Raw genomic sequence first — 22,087 nt, 5'->3', positions numbered from 1 at the left:
GGAGACCAGGGCGGCTGGACGGAAGGCGACAGAAACGGCCCACTTCCTGGCACCTCGCTCTTCCTTGGGAAGCACGGATCGACACGCAGGCCGCTGCTGCCACGGGACACGGCGCGGGGTGACCCCTCCGCGCACCGGCGGAAGCAACGGCGTCTCCGGGCGCTGAGGCGGCCGCGGCGGGGCACGCGTGTGGCCGGGACGTGCCCGCAGAGGCGGGGACGACTTTCTAGCCGCGAGTCGCTTGAAGCGACCTCTGAGCACACAACAGGGTTTGGAGGCGTCCTGACGGTACCGGGAGGACGGCCACAGACCAGGAAATGAAGGGGTGGGAAAGCGCCCGGGCTGTGTCCGGGGCAGGGCGCTGGGAGGCCGCCGAGGGCGCGACCTCTGGGGAACAAGAGGCGCTTAGACACACACGCACACACGTTTCACGTACTCCACGTGGTGCGAAAGTGCCTCTCTGGGCTAACAGACCAACACAAGGAACTGTTGACAACAGTTCAAACCACAGAACATTTTAATGGAAAATGGGCTATTAACTGAAGAAAAATCACACTACAGTTTAATTTCGTAATAAAACGTATTTACATACCAGCACAGAATATCCCTGGGACTTCACTCCTGATTATTATGGTCCGTACTTTTTTATCGGATTTTAAAGCATCCACAGCTTTTGACAACTAAGCAGAGAGGGAGGAAAAGGGGAAAGAATCACTTTCACATTGATATCAACACTGTACCTTAATATTAGAGCCAAACGATTTAATCTCTATACTCACCATTTGTATAAGATTTAGACTGAGTGAATTTTTGCCATGAGCTCTATTTATTCCAAGCACCACAATTCCTAGATAAGGAAGAAAAAAAAAAAAAAAGAAGCACAAGCACTTGAGTTAGTGAGGTATGCAGTGCACAGACTCCACAACACACAGGTATCTAGCTAACGCGGGACGTCAGATCTACTACCTCACTGAGTTCACTGTAAGCGTTCACTATAAGCTTTATCCTTAGTTTCATGTTTTGTTTCTTTTTCAAGATAAGCATATTTTTAAAGAATATAGTATATATAAAATTTATAAAATCAAGCTAGTGCTTAATATTCATCAATTTTCTTCAGAAGAATTTCATGACATCACATCCCCTTCAATTTACCTCTTTTTAAGCAACACCAAGGTACAGGATGAGTGTTCCTTATCCAAAATGCTTGGGATCAAAAATGTTTCAGATTTTGGGGGAATTTTGGAACATATGCATTACACCAGTTGAGCATCCCAAATCCAAAAATCCAAAACCTAAAATGTCCCAATGAACATTTCCTTTGCATGTTATATAGGCACTCAAAAAGTTTCAGACTTTAGAGCATTTCAGATTTCAGGTGTTTGGATTTGGGATGCTCAAACTGTTATTTGCAATGTAACACCCTGTACTGACCAGCGACTGCACGCCTTTCCCCCAAAAAAAGATGCCCCACAAAAATATTGTCCCTATTTAACTCCTAGTCAAAATACCAATACTTATTTGATGACAATAGTGGATCCCAACAGGGTAAAACACTTCTTAGGACACATTTGGAAAATCTGAGGGAACCCATCTTGGACTGTCACCAGGACTAGATTCAGGACTTACAGGGACTGAAGCATGAAGGATTTAGGGAGCCCTTTTTAAGTAAAAGAATTCAAAACTACACATACAAAATTATGGGCAAACGTGAATATTAAGACCTTTAGAATTTTTAACACTTGAAAAATATCACAAACATTTTCTTTCCAATTATGTGTGACTTGCACAAGGACAGTTCCTTCCCCACATATGTGAATTTTTATATTACCAATAATTCTAAAAAATATTAATTAATCTAATATCAAGATCAATTCAAATAAATATTTTAACTACTACTGCACTGTGAAACAACTATGTCAACAAATTATTCTTAAATGACATACATTAACTTATGAGTTAGATCACTGGAACTTTGCTTCTTCAGGCCATTTAGATGTATCTGTGGCAATTCTGTGTGCCACTTTGTATGGAACCACCACACTTTGATAAACAAGATATATGAGGTATGCTAGCAAAGGATCCAATACATTGGATGCACAAAACTGGAAAACTGACACACAGACATACCTGATCTCTGCACTAGAGGCTCACTGCCCTAAAGTCAGATGAATTCTGATAAATTCTATCCCACATGCTACTGTGATGGGTGACCATCCTGGCTCCTCTCAGACATAAGAGCCATTTTATGTTTCGCTTTAGATATAAGAGCCATTTTATGTATTGGCAGCATAACTCGTTTGACTTGGCTTCTGTAAACGATTTGCTTTTTTTAATGAAATAGACAACCCTGAGCATTCTTCTGATTGTTAAACCTGCCCCCTTCTGCTTGAGGAATTGTTTTAGAAATTTTATGCTGAACTCTGGCAAATTGTGAACTCTGGCTTCTGTAACCTAGCTTGCTTGTTGCACCAGTGTGCTAATGAAAAATAACAGTGGCTTTGCGTCACCCTAAGGGCCAGATGCAAATTTGGCTCCAGAACTGACCAATGAGCTATGTCACATAGCCAACAAAACCAAATTAACAAACTTGCATCCCTCATTTGCATAAGAGGACCTGAATAACCAATGAGCTATGTCACATAGCCAACCAATCCGAATTAACAAACTTGCATCCCTCATTTGCATAAGAGGACCTGAGTGAGAACTTGGTTGGTTTGGGGCGGGAAGTTTGGGCTATAAGAGGCTCCTCCTTTTCTTCATTCCAGGAGACACTAGCCTAATGCTGGTACTCTCCTTGTTTGCAAGCAATAAAGAGCTGTAACACCAGAAAGAGCTGTAACACCAAAAAGAGCTATCAACTATTAAAAGAACTACAAAACCAACGCTGGTCTTGGATTCCTCTGTGCGAGTGCCCCACTACACTACCTATCAAAAAAGTGGAAAGGGGGTATGCAAAGTCTGTAAATATATTCACTGCATTTTCAAGTATATCACCAATAGGAGAGAATGTCCATTTGATTTGGCATCAATGAGAACTGAGCCTTACAATTTACAATGAGAACTGAACTTTACAATGTCACCACCCTCCCTCATGTTCCACTAGAAAATTATTTTGACCTGAAGTTCTTAAGTAAGGCATAGCTCATTTGTGAGAATATCATTCTGCTTACTGACAGTCTAAAATTTATCTTAGCATGCCATCCCTTCTTGGATTGAGGGTATTTTCCCATTCTCTTATCATATACAAGTCTGGTCTGTCATTACTAATCTGTTATTAGTTTTTATTCTAGTATCCACTTATACCAAGTGTGGGGTTTTTTTTGTTTTGTTTTCTTCTACTTCTTAGATAGAAGGGCTTCTGGTCTATTTCTCTGAAAACCTAATATTTATATTTTAACAATAACAGAATTTTACATATTGAAATAGACTACTTAATTATAAATTACCTTCCTTTTGTTTCTCATTTTTATATCCAGACAGTTTTTTAAAACTTGTATGTGTGAGCAGCTTATGTTATCTATACATTTCATTTCAGGACAGTAAAGAGGCCTCCTAAAATATATTATTGAGAATCACTGGCCTACCATTCAACACTGAATGTTGCAAATCCATAATAATACATGAGAAAATAATGTCACCTTACATCAGGTTTCACCAATATTCTAAACTAAAGTTGAGTTTACAAATTTAATGAGAACTTATTATTTATTTTATGAATTAACCATTCTTATTGTTTGCCTATCTTGTCACTGAGTTGTCTTTTGCATTTTAATTAATAACTTTTTAGATTATAGATACTAATTCATTATTTATATTACAAGTCTTTTTCCTACCACTTACTTTTTAATTAAATTCATTTATGATATTTTGTTGTACCAAAGTTTTAACACTTTATGTAGTCTAGTTTTGCCTTGTAACTTATGGGCTTAGCATCTTTCCTAAAAAGGATTTCCCAATGAAAATGTTTATCTATACAAAAATCTATACCACAATGATCACAGCAGCAATACCCAAAACATTCAACAAGTGGAAACAAACCAAATGTCCATCAGGTGATAGAAAAAGAAAATGTGGTGTATCCATGCAATGAAATGTTATTCAACAATAAAAAGAAATAAAGTACAGATGCTCCTTGACTTACGGTGGGGTTACATCTCAATAAACCCATCCTAAATGGAAAACACTGAAAGTCAAAAATTCATGTAATACACCTAACCTACCTTAGATGTGCTCAGAATACTTACATTAGCCTACAGTTGGGCAAAATCACCTAACACAGAGCCTCATTTTATAATAAAGTGTTGAACAGCTAATATAACTTACTGAATACTACACAGAAAGTGTAAAACAACAGTTGCATGGGTACTCGAAGTACAGTTTCTACTGAATGCATATCGCTTTCGCACCACCATAAAGTCAAAAAATCTTAAATCCATACTGATATATACAACATGGATGAACCTTGAAAACATTATGCTGAGTGAAAAAAGCCTGCCACAAAGGAGCACATATTATGTAACTCCATTTATACGAAATGTCAAGAGTGGGCAAACCTAAAGAAACTTAAAGATTAGTGGTTGCCTATGTCTGGCAGGGATGAAGGGATTAAGCAGTGACAGCTAAGAAGTGCAAGGGTTTCTTTTTGGGGTAATGAAAATATTCTAAAATTGACTGAGGCGATGGATGCACACCTCTCTGAATATACTAGGAAAAAAGCCACTGAATTGGACACTTTAAGCGGGCAAATTTTCTGGTTTGCGAATTATATTTCAGTAAAGCTGTTCAAAAAAATCACAGCAAGATTCACTTAGACCTAGAGATATAGCCAAATTATCATATAACCAAGGGGTGAAGATGGGGCAGGTGAGAAAGATATGTGGGTAGGTGAGTGTGGTGGAGTGTGGGATCGATGAAAGAGGGCTAAACCTGATCCTTCATAGCAAAAAAATAAATAGATAGGTAATACCTAAATTTGAAAACTTCAAAAGTAGAAATACATGTATGTTATTTAAAATGAAGTGATATGCGCCCAAAATAAGAAGCCAAAAGGGTTTTAAATGACTGAACTGGGGCAATGGAAGGGCACTGCTATTTCTCAAAACAAGCTCATTAGTGTTGATCGCAATACTAACTATATTAGCAGTTAGGAAAAAGTAAAAATAAATAAAATAAAGATTTTCCTACCCAAATGACTGGAGACATCTCTAATATTTTCTTCTTCTTTGTGGAAGAGGAGGTGGGTTTTGATGACTGGCCAGTACGGTTTAATATTTTCTTCTAACATTGAATACTTCCGTTCTGTCCTCTGCTCCACAGAACTAACTTCATTTTATCTAAAATGCATACACATTTTGGCCAGCACAATTTATTAAATAGTTCAGTATTCTTCTGATTTCAAATACCAAACAGTTGTACACAAAATACCTACAATGAATCTTCACAGGGTGTAAAGAAAAAAAGAAAATACCTACGAAAATCATCTCCCAGACTCAACAATGTTCTACTGTCAATTTCCTTGTCTATCCCCATTCTAATGTTCTACTGCTTTAATTATTATAACCATACTTTAAGTTTTGTCATCTTCAGGGCAAGCATCACTCCTGCCAGCTATTATTTTTCAAAATGTCTTACCTATTCTTAAACACATCTTTTATTACATTTTTTTCTTACACTAATTTACACATTTTTAATTGGTTGCATATATTAACATGTACTATAAAATTTATTTTCTAAGAAGCATTATATAATAAATGGATACTGTAAAAAGATATGATTAGTTAAAAGCAGCAAGCATTAACAGCTACATACAGAACTCAGCCTGATGAGACTGGACACGACCCTGTAATGAAGCATGGGGCACCAGCCTTCAAGGAGGGAGGGGTGGGGTTAAAAAGACCACGAGACCATTAAAAAAATCAGGTAACTAATTAGAAATTAACTGTAGACAGTTTTCTCTCTCCAGAAATACATATCCTTTGGACTAAATTTAAAATAAACCTGTTAAGATATTCAGTGGGATTACATTACATTTATCATTTAATTTTTAGAAAACTGACATTATGAGAACATTAGGTCTTTTCCTCTAGGACATGGTGTAATGGTCCATATTTTCAGGTCTCGTCTTGGAGTTTTTGTCAGTAAAGACTTCCAGGGTTTTTTCATATAGCTCTTGCACATGTCTTGGAAGGTAGCTACTTATTGATCTTGTGAATGCTTTTATTTCTATTTCAGTTGTATTTTCTAATCACATACTGCAAGCAGATGGAAAGTTTAGTGATATTTTGTTTAGTATTTTCCTGGCAAATTTATGAATTGTTAATAGGTTTAATCAGTGATTCTCTTCAATTTTCTAAGGAGATGATCAACCATTATCTAGAAATATTGGCTGTTACATTTTCTACTCTGATGTTGATTTAACTTCTCATTTCCTTCTCTTGCTATTTTACTTTAGTTAGGACTTCAAATCCAATATAGATATTAGCAAAGACAACAAGTTTCCTTATTTTGTCAATATCTTTAATGAGAACCCTTCTAGTATTTCATTATTTGGTATGAAGTTTGCTCTAAGTTTCTAATAGCTTTTTATCAAGTTGTAGAAATCAATTTCTATGCCCAAACTTGCATTTCAAAAAGATCACTCAGGCCACGGTGTAAAGAACGGATCAGAAGCAAGCAAGAGTATACTGGGGAAATACAGACCAATACTTCTTAGAAATGTAGATGCAATAATCCTCAACAAAACACTAACAAACCAAATCCTGCAGCATATTAAAAGATGTATACACCCTGACCAGGTGGGGATTTATCCCAGCAATGCAAAGGTAGTTCAACACACAAATACCAAAGTAATACATATACTACATCAACAGAACAAAAAGAAAACTTCTTAAAATCACATGATTGTCTGAACTGATAAAGAAAAAGCATTTGACAAAATCCAACACTCTTTAAAAATTCTTAAAAATACAGGCAACTAGTAAGAGATGAGAACTTTCTCAACTCATCCTGACAGAGGGCATTTGTGAAAAACCCACAACTAACATCATACTCAATGATGAAAGACTGAAAGTCTTCCCCCTAATGTAAGACTAACCTACACTGTAACAAGGATGCCTGCTTTCACCATTGCTATTCACTGTGATACTAGAAGTTCTAACCAAGGCAATTAGGCAAGAAAAAGAAGTAAATGGCAGCCAAATTGAAAAGAAGTAAAACTATTTCCATTCACAAAAGACATGATTCTATACAGAGAAAATCCCAAAGAATACACAAAAAAACTATAGAGCTGATAAGTGAATTCAAGAAAGCCACATGATACAAGATCAACATACAACAGTCATACTCTAACAATAAACAATACAAGAATGAGATCTGAAAAATCAACAACTCTTTTTAGATCTGTCAGAAAAATGAAGCCACAAGACTAACTGCATCCCCCACAATGACAGAGGCTGACAAGAGAACACAGAGAATCACGCTTGTCTAAGGAGAAATTCACAAGCACAGACCTTTGCAGGAGCCAGTGTTGGATTAGGGAAACCTGGACTGTAATAGACGAATTTCTGAAGGCTCACAGGGACAAGTATAAAAGAGAAAAACTCCAAGAGGACCCAGTCAATGGCTAGATTGAGGTATCCTCAATCTAGCTTGAGGATACCTCAATTTCCATTGAGATTTCTATCACAAAAACTAGAAAGCAAAGCAAAAAGAGTTTAAAAAAACAAAACAAAACAGAATATCCAAGAACTGTGGGGCAATTACAAAAGGTGTAACACACAGAGTGGGAATTCCAAAACGAGAAGAAAAAGAGAAAGCAAAAAGATATTTGAAACAGTAATAACTGATAATTTTCCTCAAATTAATGTCAGACACTAAACCACCGATTCAGGAAGATCAGAGACGACCAAGGAGCATAAAAACCAAGAATACCACACCTATGCACATCATTTTCAAACTACAGAAAATCAAAAATAAAGAAAAAAATCCTGAAAGAAGACAGAAACACCTCAGCTAAAGAGGAACAAAGGTAAGAATTACACCCAACTTCTCAGAAATCATGCAAGCAAGAGAATGGAGTGAAATACTGAAAGTATTAAGAAAAAACTCACAAGCCTATAATTCTGTATACAGCAAACACTCAAACAGCACAGATTTGAACTGCATAGTTATATTCACACACAAATTTCTTTCAATAAATATATTGGAAAACTGGTGCTTAGGTATGACATACCTAAGCATGTCATGAATGCATGACATACCTAACCAAACAATTAAGTAGCCTACCTAACAGCAGGGTATTAGCATGGTGTCTCCCCCGCCCCACAGGGCTCAGCAGGGCAACGACCCAGGGGAAAGTTTTATGACCCATGGGAAAGCCATATTCAGATTTACAAAGGGGGTGGGGAGTCCCCTTAACCTCCATGTTGTTCAAGGGTCTATTGTACTGTAAAATTATCTCTCAAAAGTGAAGGAATGGGCTGGCCAGTAAGCTCATTTGGTTAGAGTGTGGTGCTGATAACACCAAGGTACCGAGTTCAATCCTTGTACCGGCCAGCCACCAAAAAAATCGGGAGACTGGCCAGTTAGTTCAGTTTGGTTAGAGCATGGTACTGTAACACCAAGGTTAAGGATTCCCACACCAGCCAGCTGCCAAAAAAAAAAAAAAAAAAAAGTAATGGAGAAATACTTTCTCAGATAAATTCAAATTGAGGGAATTTGTTGCTAGTACACCTGCGCTGCAAGAAACGTTAGAAAAAATTCTTTAGGCAGAAGGAAAATTATATAGGTCAGTAACTCAGATCTATACTAAAAGAGGAACAGCATCAGGGCACAAATCAGTAAAGATAAAACTTTTATTTTTCTTATTCTTAATTCATCTAACAGATAATTTATTCAAAATAATAGCAACAATGTATTCCATTATGTATGCTATGCATATGTAAAATAGAGGGAGGAATTAGGAATATTTTGTTATTGTAAGGTGCTCATATTACCCATGAAACAGCATAGTGTTATTTGAGAGTGGATTCAGATTAGCTATAAATGTATACCGCAAAAGTACAGAGTCCCCAACTTTTAGATGGCTCTACTCAGAATTTTTCAACTTTGTGATGGTGTGAAAGCAATATGCGTTCAGTAGAAACCATACATTGAGGATCCATACAACCATTCAGTTTTTCAATTTCCGTACAGTATTCAGTAAATTACATGAGATAGTCAACACTTTATTATAAAATAGGTTGTGTTCGATGATTTTGCCCAACTATAGGCTAATGTAAGTGTTCTGAGCACATTTAAAGTAGGCTAGGCTAAGCTACTATGCTTGGTAGGTTAAGTACATTAAGTGCATTTTCAGCTTACAATACTTTCAACTTATGATGGCTTTATCAGGATGCAACCTCATCGCTAGGTCTAATACACCAATAAAGAAGAGTAATGAAAGTATTTAAGAATGAGATAGTGGTGGCATTTGTAGGACATCGTGAATAAGCTAAAAACCAGTGAAATGTACATTTAAAACGGTTAAAATGGTAAGTTCTCTGTTATCAGAATTTCATCTGATGTAGACTTGGGGAGATCAATCAAGAGTCTACTGCAGAGGTATGCAGATTTCAAATTGTAATAGTGGTGATGGGAAGTAGGCGATTCCAGAGGTACAGTAAAGGCAATAACAACATAACTGTTGATCCATAATATTATAAACACTGTTTATGTTCAACTTACAGATAATATATTTAACAATTATAATAAGAGAACAAAATGTAACCATCATAAACTATGATGATGTAAACTAATGTTATAAATGATAGATATTATTGGACTGGACAAGGTATAGAAAATAACGAAGTGAATGAATGAGTGAGTGAATAACAAAAATTGGAAGGCAGAAAACGAAATAGAACAGCAAATATTCTCTCAACTTACATCAAAAGGAGCCCGGATACTGTCTATAAAAATAAAAATTCAGGTAGCACAAATCAGAAAGACAGTGAATAAAACCATCATTCACAGCAAGGTTCAAGAGATGTTTCAAGTCTTTAATTTTGATGAAAGGGCCTGAAAGTGAAGGTATGGCACCTTCCTGTACAGTTTTTTTTTTTTAATAACATGAGTATGTAAATTTTTTTAAACTTTATACACTTCAATAACTATTATTATTACTAACAAATTACATATAACAAAACTATTGAAAACCACTGACAGAAAGAATGCTTTTGATAAGCCACATATATAATCCAGGCTCCTGCAAATGCTATCAAAGTAGTAACAACCTACACTAAAAATGCACTGAAATGGTTTAGAACCCCTTCACATAAACACGATGAAATACGCACAAGAATTGCAGCAATCTTTATATTAGCCAAATCTTGGAAACAACTTAGAAATGCGTTAACACATAATGATGTAAACCTAGAAAACCCAAGAAAAACAAATAAAAAACTACTGAAACAAAAAGCATTCTTTAAGAGATGTGAAATTAATACATTTGGAAACAGTAGCCCTCATGAATATGGAGGGAGGGGAAGGCAACCGCTCAGAAAATATATTGAGAGAAAACACCCCATTCTTATTAACAACCAGAAAGGAGGCAAGAAGGCAAGGAGAGAAGGAGGATGACTGAGGGATACACTTAACAAGAACTGTGCAAACCCTACTGGCACTTTGTAAAGCTCTCCTGAAAAAACAAGAGTAGAAATGAACAAATGGAAACGTGTCACATTCTTACACAGGAAAAAACACTGTTATAACTATTTCCCTAATTTATAAATTCAACACAATCAAAATTCTGCAACTAGACATGAAGATTCTAAAATTCATGTATAAAAGTAACAGTGCGGGAAGAGCCTACAAAACAATGAAAAAAGAAGAGCAATGGTGAAGGAGGGAGGAACTAGCACTATCTAAGACACAACATAGCACTTGCATAATTCAAGTGTTAGAAGTACAATACAGAGAGAGATCATAAAACAGAACAGAATGTCCAGAAGAAAATTTAGTTTATGATAAAAGTGGTATTTCAAATCAGTGGGGTAAAGAGGGATAAACGGTGTTAGGACAACTGGGTACCCATTTGGAAAAAGACAAAGGATCCATACCTCATACTGCCATGATAATTCCTTTACTATTTCACTCGTGGTTCCAAATGGTAATTTCTTATCATTTCTTCTATAAAAACAAGTTCTTCCCTATCCCACTATTTTGAATATCGCTATGGTTTATGAATTCTTTATTCAATGTGCTATAATCCATTGCCATCATCACACAGTTAATACTCAAATCACCCTATATATGGCCAGGGGAACCTCTGTAAGTCTGTCTTTGTTTTTTTTGTCGCTGGCAAGTACAGGGAACCGAACCCTTGACCCTGGTATTACACCACCACACTCTAACCAACTCAGCTAACCAGACAGCCCTTGCAAGCCTGTTTCTATGTGCTCCTGACATGTTTCCTTCAGTTTGAGCATTTCCTGGATTTCTGACCCAAGAACATATTCCAGGTTCTCCTGAACACTTTCCCTGTTCCATACCTGAAATCAGCCATTTCTCCAAAGAGCCCTGGCTTCTTTTAGTCAGGGAACAGTATTTAGAAACCAAGATCTGGGTATTAGATATGCTTGCTGCTACTACGATATTGATTTTAGACTCTTTCAGGGCAAAAAATTGGAAAATATATATTACATATAACAATACACTTATGGTCTTCAGACTTATTAGAAATTATAAATTCATCCTGATAGCACCAATTCGAATGCAAAATAACAGGATTCTTTCTCACCTCCCCCACTGCATCTTTGTACTTGCCCCTTCCACCATAATGAAAAGCTTGGTTCTCAAGAACAATATATTTTCTCATTTGCCCTATCCTACAATAAAAATAAAATATACTACAAATTATTACACCCCTACCACTAACAACAAAACTACTAAATAAATTTCAATATTCTTTTTGCCTTATGATTCTTAATTGATCTAAAATATAGCAATTTCTTCAAAATAATAGCAACATTGTACTGAGTCATTGCAGCTTGCAGAAAAGGGAAATGAATGACAGCAGTGTTGTAGGGGACAGGAGGGAAAAACTGGGATATTCTGTTATACTTTCACAACCAGGAAGCAGTATCATGTTACTTGAAAGTGGACCTGGATTACTTGTAAATATATACTGCAAAAGAGCGTGGTGCTGACAACACCAAGTCAAGGGTTAAGATCCCCTTACCGGTCATTTTTTAAAAATCAATTAAATAAATTAAAAATAAATAAATAAATAAATAACCAGAAGAGACAGAAAAAGAAAGAACAAAAGTAATGAACAGAGAACAGTTACAAATATGAGTATGGTACATAATAACCCAACTATTTCAATAAACACTTTACGTGTGTTTTGTTTTGGCAGCTGGCTGGTCTGGGGATCCAAACCCTTAACACTTCAAGTGTGAATGATCTAAATACACTAATTAAAAGGAGATCATCAGAGTAGATCAAAAAAAAAACAAGACTCAATATGTATACACTGTGTACGAGGAACCTACTATAAACATAAAGACACAGATTGATTAAAAGAAAAATAAGTCACGCTAACACTAACAAAAGAAAGCCAGAATAGCTATATTAATTTCAGAGAAAGCTGATATCAGAACAAGGAATAGTATCAGGAAAAAAAGAGGGACCTTACATAATTAAAAAAGGGTCATTTCTCCAATAAGACACAGTAATCTTTAACGTGTGTGCACCTAACAACAGAGCATCAAATTATGTAGGTTAAAAAAAGATAGAACCGCAAGGAGAAATAGACAAATCAACTATTACAGTTGCAGATTTCAACTCACTTCTATCATAATAGAGATCCAGCCGACAGCAAATCAGTAAGAGTATACTTGAACTGAATACCACCATCAATCAACTAGCATAATCGAATAGGAGAGCTAACTGAATATATACTTTACTCAACAACAGCAGAATGCACACTCTTCTCAAGCTTACAGGGAACATTCGCCAAGACAGACCACATTCTGGGACAAAAACACACCTTAACAAATATAAAAGAATGGAAATCATACAAAATATGCTCTCAGACCACAATGGAAATAAACTAGATATCAGTAATAGACTGGTAGCTAGAAAATCCCAAAATACTTGGCCATTAAATAAGGCAATTCTAAATACATGGGTCAGGAAAGAAGTCTCAAGAGAAATTTTAAAATATTTCAAACTAAATACAATTGAAAATACAACTTATCAATAGTGTGGGATGTAGGGGAAAATGTGTAGCATTAGGTGCATATTTTAAGAAGAAAGACCTAAAATCTCAGTAATCTAAGCGTCTACCTTAAGAAACTAGGGGAAAAAAAGAGCAAATTAAATATAAAGCAAGCAGGAAAAAAAAGAAATAAAAATTAATAGAAATCAATGAAATTGACAACAGAAAATCAATAGAGAAAAATAAAAACCAAAAGCCAGTTCTTTAAAAAGATAACTAAGATGATAAGCCACTAGCCAGGCTTACCGTGAAAAAAGAGAGAGAACATACAATTACTAATATCAGAAATGAAAGCAGAGTTATCACTACTGAATCCCAGGGACATCACAAGCATAATAAAGAAATATTATAAACAACACTATGCCCACAAATTTGATAATTTGGATGAAATGGACCAATTCCTTGAAAGACACAATCTACCAGAATTTACAGAAGGAGAAACAGAACTGAATAGGACTACGTCTATGTAAAAAAAATTGAATTGATAATTAATAAGCTCCCAGAAAAAAAGCATCAGACCCAGATGGTTTCACAGGTAAATTCCACCAAAATATCAAAAAAGAAACGATACCATTTCTACAATCTCTTCCAGAAAACAGAAGGACAAGGAACACTTCCTAGCTCATTCTGTGAGGCTAGCATTACCCTCATACCAAAACCAGACAAAGGCAAGAATGGAAAACTAACAACCAACATCTCTCATGAACATATATACAAATTCTCAATAAAATATGAGCAAATTAAATTCAACAATATATAAAAAGAATTATATACCACAACAAAGTGGGATTTATTTCAGTTATGCAAGGCTGATTCAATATTTGAAAACCATGGGGCCGAGCCCGTGGCGCACTCGGGAGAGTGTGGCGCTGGGAGCGCAGCGACGCTCCCGCCGCGGGTTCGGATCCTATATGGGAATGGCCGGTGCACTCACTGGTTGAGTGCTGGTCACGAAAAAGACAAAAAAAAATATTTGAAAACCATTTAATGTAATCCATCGCATCAACAGGCTAAACAAGAAAAATCAGAAAAACATCTTAATAGACTCAGAAAAAGCACTTGACAAAATTCAACATGATAAAAACACTCAACAAACTACAAATGAAGGAAGCGTCCTCAACTACTAAAGGGTGCCATTGCTCCCATCACACTTAAATGGTGAAAGTCTAAATGCTTTCCCACCAAGATCAGGAGTAAGACAAGGATGTTTGCTCTAGCTACTTTTATCCAACACTGTAATGGAGGTTCTAACCAGGAAAATCAGGGAAGAAAAAGAAATAAAAGGCATTCATACTGGAAAGGAAGAAGAAAAGTTACTTTTATTTCAAATGGCATGATCTTGTAGATAGGAAACACATAGGCAAAAATCCTGTTAGAAAAAATCCCGTTAAAAAAAAACTGTCAAAGGGCTAGCCAGTTAGCTCAGTTGGTTAGAGCATGATGCTGATAACACCAAGGTCCTGAGGTTCAACCCCTGTACCAGCCAGCTGCCAACAAATAAATTAAACAGTACAAAATTTAAGAAGTGTAAGACTTGACCTACACTGAAAACTACAAAACACTGCTGAATGGAAAAATATTCCATGTTCGTGGATTGGAAAATTTAACATTGTTAAAGTGGCAATACTCCCCAAACTAATCTACCTATTCAACACATTCCCTATTAAAATCCCATTTGGCTTTTTTGCAGAAATTCACAAGCTGACCCTAAAATTTACATGGTAAGGCAAGAGTCCCAGAACAACCAAAACATTCTTAAAAAAGAACAAAGTTGGAGGATTCATGCTATCCAATTTCAAATTTTACTACAAAACTACAGTAATAGGTGTGGAACTGACCTAAGGACAGATATGCAGATCAAAGGAATATAATTGAGCATCCGTAAGTAATCCCTTCTACTTATAGTCAATTAATTTTTCCCAAGAATACTAAGTTCAATGGTTGAAAGAATAGTCTTTTCAACAAATGGTGCTGGAACAACTGGATATCCACATGCAAAAGAATGATGTTAGTTCTCTTATCTCACACCATATACAAAAATTAACTCAAAATGAATCACAGTCACAAGTGTAAGAGATAACACTCTTTGAAGAAAACAAAGGCGTAAATCTTTGTGACCCTGGGTTAGGCAATAGTTTCAAAGACATGATCCAAAAGCACAGCAACAACAAAATAGATAAATTGGACTACATCAAAATTTAAAATGTTAGCTCTTCAAAATACACCATCAAGAAAGTGAAAAGACACCCAGAGAAGGAGAGAAAATATTTGCAAATCATCCATCTGATAAGGTAGTGGTATCCAGAACAAACAAAGGACGTTTACAACTCCACAATAAAAAGACAAGCAATTCAACTTAAAAATAGACAAAGAATTTGAGTACACATTTCTCCAAAGACACACACATAGCCAATAAATACATGACAAGATGCTCAACAGAGGGTGAGCCTGACCTCAATCTCTCCTAATACAAAAACCCACTATAGTAGCCCCCTTCAAATAAATTTCCTTAGCAACTTAAAAAAAAGATGCTCAACATCATTAGCCATTAGAAATACCCAAATCAAAGCCACAATGAGTGACCCACTTCCCACCCATCAGGATGGCTATAACTAAAAGGAAAAACACCACCAAACGTTGGCCAGGATATGGAGAAATCAGAGCCTCATGCTTTGCTGATGGGAACGTAACATGCTGCAGCCACTTTGGAGAAGTTTGGTGGTTCCTCAAAATGTTAATCATAGAATTACCAAATGACCCAGCAATTCTATTCCTATGTAGAAATGAAAAAATGTCCACAAAAACTTATATATGAATGTCCTGAGTCACTGTTCATAATATACAACCCAAATGTACATTAATGATGAATAGATAAAATGTGGTATATCCATACAGTGGAATATGATTTGGCCATAAAAAGGACAGATATACTAATACATGCTACAACAAGGATGAACTTTGAAAATACTATGCTAAGTGAAAGAGCACCATACATTACATGATTTCTTTATATAAATGCCCAGAGTAGACAGATCTAGAGATAGAAAGTAGATAAATGGTTTTTCAGAGCTGGGGGGAAGGAGGAGAAAATGAGGAGTCACTGCTAAAGAGTAGAGGGTTTCTGTATTTTGAGGTTGATAAAAATGTTCTAAAACTAGATCGTGTTGATGGTTACAGCATAACTCTGTGAACAGACTAGAAACAACTGTACATTTTAAATTTTATGGTATGTGAATTATATCTCAATAAAGAATAAAAAATACTCATACATCCACACATTTCGATATACATCTTTACTGAGATATAATTCACATACCATAAAATACATAAAAACGTATTTTTAAGACAAAACATATGAAAGGAATCACCTGTTTAAAAAGAAAAGAAAGTAGACATAGGAAGACCAGCTAGCAGACCTTGGCAGTAGGTTTTGAACAAGAGCAGTGTTGGTAAAGAACATGGAAAGACTCCAAAGACACTCAAGAAGTCCTAAGGATAATCTAGATGTGAAGCGTCAGGAAGGTGCAGGTCTCAAGGATGACCTGCACTACACATTCGCTTCTTTGCTCTATTTCTGCCAGAAGTTGTTCTGATGGGTTCAAAAAGATGATTTCTTTCTTTTTTTTTTTTTTTTTTTTTTGGCGGCTGGCCAGGATGAAGATCTGAACCTGTGACCTTGGTGTTATAAAGCTGTGTTCTAACCAACTGAGCTAACCCGCCAGCCCACAAAGAGGATTTCTGAAATGGGTCACAATTATGAGTAAAAGCTTGCCAGACTGGAGTACGGTGGACAGAGCAGTTCATTCTAGGAGGTGTGTACAAAAGCCTAGACATGGAAAAGAGCAAGAAAAGGCAAAACTTAGGGGGATGGACTGAAAAGGCCTGACAGTTGAGAAGGCCCTGCAGGCAACAGGGAGCCATTAGAGGTTTTTAACTGAGACAAGTGCTTTTTGGCCTTGGAAAAAGGTAACCCCAGCACCAGCATGACGAATAAACTGGGAAGGAGATCTATGAAGTAGGTTGCTTCATATATCTATGAAGTAGTAGCAGACCAGAAGAGACCTTTGTTAAGTTGTGACCAGGACCTCTGCCCTAAAACTCTGAGTAGGATGAACAATTCAAGAAATAACCACTAAAAAACTTGGTTATATAACCGTGCCTCCACAACAAAATACAAATATGGAACCCAGACTAGAGATGAGGCTTCGTGTACTCTGCACCTACCCACCCCCACAGCCACCCACCTAACGGGCTGCAAGTGCAGTATGGGGCTCCTTTGACCTGGAGAGTTCTCCTATTCCTTAAAAGCTATGGAGAGTACCAAATTTTGGACTTGCCTCTATGAAAAACAAAGGCACCAGGGAGACTCTTTCACCTATAGAACCCTTGACCTTGCGTTTGTCTTTGCACTGCTGATTGCTGGTTAGATAATAAAGCGTAACGTTAGACAAACCTGAGCCATTATTCTTGCCAATCCTCAAAGGAGACTGAGTCAATTTTCCCAAGATACCATGGATGTCCTAATAGCTGATTCTTATACTTCAGAGAAATTAAAAACATTTGAATTTATTAAATTGTCTTTTATGTTCTGATTATATTCTGTTTTAGTCCATTTGAATCCTTGTTTAAAGATTCTTCAGACTTTCTGTGCAAATTTACTTTCAATCTGCATTCATTTAAGACATAAAGACAAAAAAATAGACTATGGTGCTTATCATGAGCTGTACCTTGCGATCCGTTTGTGTCTAACATACTGAAATCCCAGCACGACTAAGCTTAGCCAAAAGACAGTGGCAATTCATAGCTCTAATCGCTCCAGTGCCAGTCTGCTTCCTGCTGAATTTCTTACTATTCGGCCTGTCAGGCACACTACAGCCACACCTGCCTTATATTACTTCCCAAGAACACCACACTTGTTCACCTCTCCATGCCTTTTACCGAGCTCTTGCCTCTACCTGGAGTAATAAAATAATAAATGAAATAACATCATACTCCTGAACACCTACATTAACAATCTCATCTAATATTCACAGCAACCCTATAAAGTTGGCATGATTACTTTTCCTATTTTACACATGAAATAGCTGAGGCATAGAGAAGTTTGCCCAAGGACCCTCACTAATGGCAAAATTCACTGCCTACTGAAGAATGCCTTGCATGCTGAGACCGGGAACTCAGAACGATGATAACTGAGAGAAGCACTGATGCATAAACAAACCTGAGTTTTGTTTTGGAGGGACTGTTGAATAAAACTGTAAAAGGCCATTTTTTGAACTAAGTTCCTGAACTAGGCCCCAAAAGACCAGAATAAAAAATCAAGATGGAGTCACTCCAGCTAAAGTTCACATGACCAGAGGGATACTCAGTTCCCATATGACCTTTGGAGAAATCAGGAGAGATAACAAACAATTTCCCAAACAGGCCAGTTTAAACCTTTAATAGGCATGTGGTGAAGTTTCAATGTTAAATAATCAGCTCTTTTTCTATTGTTCTGTCTCCCATTCCCCACCTTACAAGAAAAGTCACTTTAAAATAACCAGTCCGCTTTTTGTTCGTGTCTGCTTTCTTCAGCCTTTTTTTTTTTTTTTCTTTTCCTGCCTGTAAAGTCAACCTCTTTTGCTCAGTTCATTGGAACACTTATTTTATTTCATGGAATGACCCGTTGTCTGATTCTAGAATCACAATTAAGCTAAATGAGATCTTTTACTAAAAAAAAGGCACAGCCTATTCATTGCCAGGATCCTCTTCCCTCTACGAAGACAGCAATCATGACTTCGATTTTCACTTCTGATGAACAGATTATAGTTGCTCAATAAATGCATGTCGAAATTAAATGACCTGTCCTCTGGCTTAATACAGGCAAACCGCTCTGCCACCTATCACAACCTGTTCAGCTGTTCCCAGCGCCGCGGGTGACAGGCGCTGAGCTTCACCAGCACTGTCTCCGAACGCCACCCCTTCCACAGGCTTCTCCGCACCGCGCTGCTAACGCATCCGTCTCCTCCCACTGCAGGAGTTCAAGGGCAAGACCAGCACTACCCGCACGCCTGTCTCGAGCCTGGCGAGGCCAAAAATGCCCAGAATTGTTCCAATGAAGTGGAACAATCCCCCAAAACTAACTTCCTGAGATGAAATGGACAAGAGGAAACATCGTTCCAGCTGAACGCTTCAAATTTGAGAATCTTCGGAATAAGAAAGGGCATTCTCACTGCAGCTTCCACAACTCTACCACTGACATCTGGACAGAAAGCCACTGCACGGCAAGAAAAGACCCTGGAAGCAAGAACTAAACACCCGGTGTATTGACCTTGTCGGGCTAGAGCGGGGGTCGCAACGTGCCCCTCTGTCCCCGCGCCGAAGGTGGAAGCCGCACAGGTGAGCCGCTCCGAGGCGCTCGTTTCGGTATTGAAAGCACGAAATGGGTGCACAGCGGAAGGACCGCGGGCTGGACGAGCCCACCTGACCCGGCCGGCCCTCCGCGCCGCGCCGCTCACCTCGATTCTCCTCCTCCAGGTGCCGCACTCGCAGCTCGTCCTCCGTCTTCACTTCAGAGCTGAAGCCCCTCCTCCAGCCAGGACCCCCAGCCGCGGGCGCCCAGCCCCAGGCCCAGGTCGCCGGGCCCACCCGCCGGCCCGCCAACGAGCTGGACTGCCTCGACCCCGGGCTGAGCCGCCCACGGCAGGTTGCCACCAGGCGCGCGCGGCCGGCCCGCAGCGCGCCCAGGGCCCCCGGGGCCCCTGCCGCCATGTTGCCTTGTTTACGGCGTGAGCCCGCGGCTGCCGCTCCACCCCCACTCGAAGCCGGCCCGCCGCGCGCATGCGCGGGGCGCCCGGCCCAGGGCCCCGCCTCGGCCCCGCAGTCGCGCGCGCGAAGCCCCGCCCCCAGGGCTCGTGTGGGTCCGGGCCCCGCCCCCGCCGCCCGGGCTGGCGTAACTGAGCGCTCTGGGTTGCACCGCGCAGGGCCGGTTCCCTGGCGCGAGGGTTAATGGTCCCACGCAGAGAAGGAGAAGTTTTCCAAGGCTGTGGGCTAATTGAGGGGAACATATTCTGTGAGAACTACCTAGACGCAATCGCCTGCCCGCGCTCTCTGGGCTACGCCCTAGGTCTTCGTGTGAAGCTGCAAAAGTAAACTAAAATGTTGTCTCTTCTGGTGTCGTGCAGGTGGTATGGCAGCTCAGCGCCGGACACTGCTGGACTCGTGCATGTCGATTAAAGGAGCCCGATGTTTACTGCACGGCGTTCGAGAAGGCCTGAGAAGACGAATCCCGCATGATCTCACTCACATGTGGAGTCTATGAAAAGAGAGAGTTGATGTCCTAGAAGTAGACAGTAGAACAGTGGTTACCAGAGACGGGGGAGGACAGGGGAAGGGACGATGGGAGGGCCTGGTTAATGGTACAAAGTTACAATTAGATAGGAGGACTAAGTCCTGGTGTTCTGTTGCACAATAGGGCATTGAATATAACAAAATAGCTAGAAGAGAGACTTCGAGTGTTCTCACCACAAGGAAATGATAAATGCATGAGGCTCAGTGCCCTGGTTTGATCTTTTTTTTTTTTTTTTTTTGACAGCTATCGGGCTTGATCATTATACAACATATATGTATATCGAAACATGACATTGTACCCTATAAATACATACATTGTGTCTATTACAAAAATAAATTTGTAATAAGTTCCTGCATTGCCTAAGTACCTGCACTAGGCACCAGCAGATCAGACTAAAAACTAAAATGCTAAGTTCCAAGTCATTTAGGTTGTGGTCTGACCTTCTGAGAAGTCAGGAGAAAGAGATAGCCAATGTCCCCAAACAGGGCAGTTTACATCTTCAAGAGAAACAATAATGAAGTTCCCTCTGCTTTTAATCCTTACACAAAAAAGATAGCCTGAAGTAACCAGTTAACTAATTAGTTAACTAATCAGGCATTTTTCTACTGTTCTGTCTCCCTATCCCCACCTGACAAGGAAAGTGATTTCAAAATGACCAATCCACTCTTTGTGCTTTGTTCCTACTTTCTTCGGCCTTTCCTGTCTATAAAGCCTTTGCTATTTGTAATAAACTCTGGAGCACATCTCTGACTCTGTCCAATGGTGTTTCTCACGCCGATGCTCTCATTTGGCTCCCATTAAACTTTACAAAATTATTTCTGTCTCAACAGTTTTAGTTTCAGCCAACAGTCTCAATAAAGGGTGTTCAGCCAAACCATAGGCTGAGGTGAGATTTAGAACATGTGGCTCTTCCAGAAACTCAGAACAGCAATTTAGTATGGAGGTGCCCATTGAAGTGTACTGTTTTAGAATCTTCTGCTACACAGATTTTATCAAAACTCAACTGAGAAAGTATGTTTTTAGGAATACTGTTTGAAAAATGTGCTGCTGTGAGCATGCTCTTACTGCCACACAAATTTCTGCTGTTACACACTAACTATATTTTTGAGTCCTGAGCAAGACTTCCTTCAATGTTACACCTTCAGCTTTTATCCAAAGTGAAGAGAAAAAGCCAATTGAATTCATTACCGCATCTGCTGTAGGAATGATGTTGAGGTTATTGTATCTTTCCTAAAGTGCCCCATGGGAAATTTTTCTTGAAGTTTATGACAAGGAAGAATGTTGCTTCCTTTATATCTTTCCTCTTTTCTGATAATGATGTTCACTTTGACTACTAAATGTTGGGATTTTAATTGTTGTAATTTCTTTCTAATTTGGTCTGAGGTCTCTCTCTTAAGAGGAACAGGGAGTCTGGAGGTAACAGGGTGCTCGACCAGCAGACAGGCACGAGAGGACCTATGAAGCTAAAGCCTTTGTTGGGGTTCAGGGCATTACTCAAGCTG

At 38.6% G+C, this 22,087-nt stretch overlaps 1 protein-coding gene and 1 long non-coding RNA gene across 7 annotated transcripts in view; one reads left to right on the top strand and one right to left on the bottom strand.

Moving 5' to 3' along the window:
• AUH (AU RNA binding methylglutaconyl-CoA hydratase) overlaps positions 1–20,044 on the bottom strand; it is a 166,728-nt gene extending 146,684 nt beyond the window's left edge. For 4 of the 6 annotated variants that reach the window (XM_063099961.1, XM_063099963.1, XM_063099964.1 and 1 more), the window contains exons 1-3: positions 19,753–20,044; positions 780–847; positions 593–680 (exon numbers count right to left, since the gene is read on the bottom strand). In XM_063099961.1, the coding sequence (XP_062956031.1) occupies positions 593–680; positions 780–847; positions 19,753–20,005 (409 nt within the window). In that variant the 5' untranslated portion in view covers positions 20,006–20,044. Of the gene's footprint in view, positions 1–592; positions 681–779; positions 848–5,184; positions 5,334–19,752 lie in introns of all 6 variants that reach the window. The other 2 variants (XM_063099965.1, XM_063099966.1) reach the window with 2 other exon arrangements.
• On the top strand, positions 19,144–21,400 carry LOC134380275 (uncharacterized). Its single transcript, XR_010023862.1, has 3 exons — positions 19,144–19,633; positions 19,772–19,940; positions 20,419–21,400. It is a non-coding gene; the product is annotated as an uncharacterized LOC134380275 (long non-coding RNA).
• The last annotated feature ends 687 nt before the right edge of the window (positions 21,401–22,087 follow it).

The sequence above is a fragment of the Cynocephalus volans genome, chromosome 6, assembly GCF_027409185.1.
Source record: "Cynocephalus volans isolate mCynVol1 chromosome 6, mCynVol1.pri, whole genome shotgun sequence".
In the NCBI taxonomy this organism is placed as follows: Eukaryota; Metazoa; Chordata; class Mammalia; order Dermoptera; family Cynocephalidae; genus Cynocephalus; species Cynocephalus volans.
This window is presented reverse-complemented; position numbering and strand designations above follow the sequence as displayed.